This window comes from Gastrolobium bilobum, unplaced genomic scaffold (assembly GCF_033153095.1).
Source record: "Gastrolobium bilobum isolate Gb01-03AN ecotype WA unplaced genomic scaffold, APGP_CSIRO_Gbil_v1 utg36772, whole genome shotgun sequence".
Lineage (NCBI taxonomy): Eukaryota > Viridiplantae > Streptophyta > Magnoliopsida > Fabales > Fabaceae > Gastrolobium > Gastrolobium bilobum.
Genome location: NW_026897729.1, coordinates 1 through 4,647, shown reverse-complemented (window position 1 = coordinate 4,647; position 4,647 = coordinate 1). Strand labels below are relative to the sequence as shown.

The following is a 4,647-nucleotide window of genomic DNA, read 5'->3' as shown; positions in this document are numbered from 1 at the left end:
GATTTAAATTCTGCCCGTCCTCCATCTTTGTTTGCCGCTCATGCGTCTCCAGTTGGTAACTATTCTGAGGGAGATGAAAATGATCTGACTTGGGAAATGCACGACGACGACGACGACGATGATGAAAATATCGCAATGGAAGAACGTCTTCTGGCGGAGGATGCTAGTGCTTCCGAAGGAGATGAAGGTGCCGAAATGGGTGTGTCTCAAATCCCAATATTCCATCAACCAGTGGTCGCGCAAATGACGCAGTTGCATGACGTTGTGTCTGCCCTATTAGGGATTCATCATGAAGGTAATTGAAATAATGTGTATATAGTTGAGTACATACCTGATTTAATACCTGAATTAGAAAGTTTGTATTAATAAGTTACAATCCGCAGTTGCAGGTGACGAAACTGTTATTCCTTTTTGGCAAGGAATTTCGCATTATTCCTACATTGATTGGAGTTATCAGAGCGAACAAGAATCTTGCACTTATGGTACGGTCTCAGGATCGGGTTCAATACAAGGTCTGTGGCAACTAGGTGATAATTTATTTGTCAATCAATAATTTGCAACAAAAAAAGATGTCCAAATGGCACTTAAGCCCCTCCTCATTAAGGAGCATCAAGAAGCAATTGTAATTGAGAGTACGCCTGCAAAGTTATCCATGAAATGTTGTGCATATGATAAGGGTTGCCCGTGGCGCGTTAGGGCCATGAAACCAGTGTTTGGTGAAAATTGGAAGATTACGAGATGGGGTGGAAAACACAATTGTTTGAATGAGCACATTCCGCAGGGACATAGACAACTCGATGCGGACGTTATTGCAGATCTCGTCATAGGTACGTATTTATTTACCGTAATGACATGTCAACGTTTACGTACTGTTGTGTAATTAAATTTGTGAGCTATTATCGAGTCTGGGTCCTCTTCAATGCAAGAATGATAAAGGAAGAACCATCTGTGTCAATCTCTTTGGTGCAAGAAAGGATAATCGCTAAATATGGCTTTAAAGTTTCCTACAGAAGGGCGTGGTATGCGAAGCAGAAAGCGATCGCAATTATGTACGGTGATTGGGAGGAATCGTACGCTTTTTTGCCACGGTGGTGCGAATTCATGCTGCGCTTTTCTCCAAGTTCATTTTATAATATCCAAACAAATGATCTTTATGCAGAGCAGAGCTTAGTTACTGGAAAGAATGTGTTTCATCGTATATTTTGGACGTTTAGACAGTGTTGTGAGGCGTTCAAATTTGCCAAACTCGTCATTCAAATTGATGGAACACATTTATATGGGAAGTACAAAGGCAAATTGTTGGTGGCCACAGCCCAAGATGGTAATGATGAATGTTTATCGATTGCTTTTGCCATCGTTGAAGGCGAGACCTTGGATGCATGGAACTATTTTCTTGTTAATATTTGTGCTCATGTTACTGACATGTCAAACATATGTTTGATCTCCGATCGGCATCGTAGCATAATATATGCTGTGAAGAATAACCCTAATTGGCAGCCACCAAATGCATATCACGTCTTTTGTATTCGTCATATTGCAAGAAACTTCAATCAAAAGTTTCGGAATGAAGGTTTAAAGTGGATGTTAAAGAATTTAGGTATACTCATTGACACGATGCATATTTATGTCATTCCATTATGTTTATCAATTTATGTTTAATTCGTGGATGTCCATTATGTGCAGGTTATACTCCGACCATCGTTGATTTTGAAAGGAATCTTGCGAGCTTCCGTGAAAGTAGTCCTCAAATTGCTGAGTGGATTGATGCCATTCCTAAGGAAAAGTGGTCGCGAGCCTACGATATTGAAGGGCGGAGGTACGGTCATATGACAACAAATTTGGCTGAATCTGTCAATAAGGTTTTGAAGGGGGCCAGAAATATGCCTATAACTGCATTGGTTAAGCATACATATAGCAGATTGGTTGCATATTTTGTTGAGAGAGGAACAAATGTCGTTGCACAACTTCAATCAGCTCATCGTCACTCCAAAAATGTTGTTGAATTGGTCAAGAAGAACCAAGTAGATGCAACAGGCCACCACGTTCGTGCATACAATGTTGAACATACTGTCTTTCGAGGTTGACGCAGGTTGGAAGCGTTCATATTCTGTCAACCTCCCACAGAGATTCTGCCAGTGTGGAAAGTTTAAGGCCTTTAAGTATCCATGTAGTCACGTCGTTGCTGCTGCATTAAGTGTTAGGCAGAGTGCGTTCACGTACGTTGACGATGTCTTCTTGACAACAAACTTGGTCGAGGCTTATTCTTTTCCGTGGGAGCCAATCGGAAATGAGGAAGCAATACCTGAAATTAGTGGTCCAAAGATTATTCCTGATGCCACTATGTTGCGTGCAAAAGGTCGTCCAAAGTCAACTCGCATCCGCAACGAGATGGACGAAGTAGAGACAAGTCAAAGCCGTATCAGGTGTGGACTTTGCAAGGAACGCAGCCATAATCGTCGGGGATGTCCAGGTCGTGGGAGAAAAGACTGAGATAATTAGTAATGTCATTACTTTGCTGTTGGTTATTATTTTGCTGTTGGTCATCTTATTGCTTGAATTGTAATGTCCGTTATGTTGGACTTTTTCCTTTCCTTTATGTATGTTTTTATTCTTGTATTATTAATTAACCGTCCTGATTAGTTACTGTAACATAAATGCAATAAGGACGACCAACCAAGCATAAATAATAAAGCATAGTGAATAGTCCAAATAATATAATAATGTACAGTCCACAAAAAAACAATGATCCGACTAAAGTCATAACTAATACAAAATAACAATATAATAACAATCTGATACAGTCCACAAAATAGTGAATATTTAAAATGGCAATGAAACTACGACCACGATGGCCATGGCCTATGTCGTGCGTCCCTATCTGGTAGTATACGTATGTCCCAGACTGGGTCTCCCTGATGTACCTGTGCATGTGCCTGTGGTGGTGGAGTGTGGAAGTCATCCATCGCTACACGCATGAAATCATCTGCTTGGTCGTGCCCACTAATATATGAAGACTGGCCTGTATAATGTGAATAACCTGCTCCTGCACTACTGCCATGCACTTCAAATGGGGTGTGTCCCTGACTGTGAGAATCTGTGGCTAGCGTCTCCCCACTGTCATGGCTCTCTGTGACAAGGCCTACTGAGCGATACAACTCCATTGTGTCCTCTGCAGACCAATGGGGGAAATCGACATCAAGTCCCTGTGAATACTGGCTCCTGTGAGTCCATGTATGGGTGCTCAGATGCCGCCTGACTAGGACCTACCGCATACTGCGATCCGTGGTGATAAATCGGCTATGACCCGTAAGTAGTCCCAATGACTGGAGGTCTGAACCATCCCTGAGTCTCGACCACTGGTCTCGGTGCCATAATCGGGACAGGCTCATCAGCAACTCGCTCACGTGTACGTCCTAATCCGCGTCACTCAACTCGCTTACGAGGAACATCCAAGGACAACTGTGGATCTGGTTGTGTCTGGACTGCTGGTGCCTCAGCTTCAGGCTCATCAACTCGTGAATTCTCATGAAAGATACCAATAAGCTTGCCAATCTCCTCATGAATAAACTCAATGTCGACTCGAGAAAATTCATCCGCAGATGATGCATGATACAACATCTCTAAACCGTCAATCTGTATAACAAAATGTGTTAGCCATGTCATAATTTATGTTTAAATATGAATGTGTACACAAATTTTAGAAACTCACAATTCGTCCCAACTTTGTTGCCCTCCGAGAGATGTATCTCTTTCCCCTTCCTCTGTACCACTCCATGTACGCATGATTAGGTGACATCAACCCTAGTAATGGAGGGGGCACAACAATATGATTCACCCTGGCCTGCCATCTCGCTATATGTCCACTAAGCTTACGCCTCCAATTCTCTTCAACCTTTCCCCGTAGAGTATGATCATGTATCCCTCTCAACTTTCTGCTCACATCCGGGATGGGTTGATCAAGTCCAAACTGCCGCATGCACCTATCCGGCTGACATGCCTCGACAGTGTGGAAGTAAATAAAGGGACTGATAGCAAGCCAGAGATACTTCTGGTGTTCCGTCACGTCCATCCACTCATAATCGATATATGGTAGCCACACCACCTACACACAAAATGAAATTTGAATATAAGGAGTTGGAAATTAATATACATACATGATAAAATAACAACAAACTAAATATGGACCACCTTACCTCATCTCTACAAAGTGTATCCAAGGTAGCCCGATAATGAGTGACCTCATGAGGTTTAAACTTTGCTACTGTATTAAATCTGTCATCAGAAACATATATCAGCAATCATAATCAAGAAGTATATTTGATAAATCATTATCGAAATTATATTTGTTTAACTAAGCATACCGGCATCCATAATGCGTGCCCGACTCTAGATGAGGAGGAAGCGACGGAGCAATGGGTTGGAATCGTATCCATGCCTAGATTTGAAGGAGAATATGGCAACCACCTATGTCAGATCGATCGGCATCTGTCAATTCACACAAATTCCTGAAAAGGTGTGACAGAACCGCAGATCCCCAGTTGTATCGGCCAATATCATCAAATCCTCCCCCAAGCAACGGGACTAGCCGACAACCAAAATTGCTGCCTCCAGACTTGTCCGCCAGCAACCAAGAACCAAGCATCCTGG

At 42.4% G+C, this 4,647-nt stretch overlaps 1 protein-coding gene across 1 annotated transcript; it reads left to right on the top strand.

Annotated features, from left to right (window-relative positions):
• Positions 1–243: 243 nt before the first annotated feature.
• Positions 244–2,490, top strand: LOC133309621 (uncharacterized). The gene is made up of 5 exons (XM_061510415.1): positions 244–295; positions 390–512; positions 1,160–1,597; positions 1,684–2,046; positions 2,090–2,490. The coding sequence occupies exons 1-5, from the start codon at positions 244–246 to the stop codon at positions 2,488–2,490; spliced, it is 1,377 nt and encodes a 458-aa protein (XP_061366399.1).
• Positions 2,491–4,647: the final 2,157 nt, after the last annotated feature.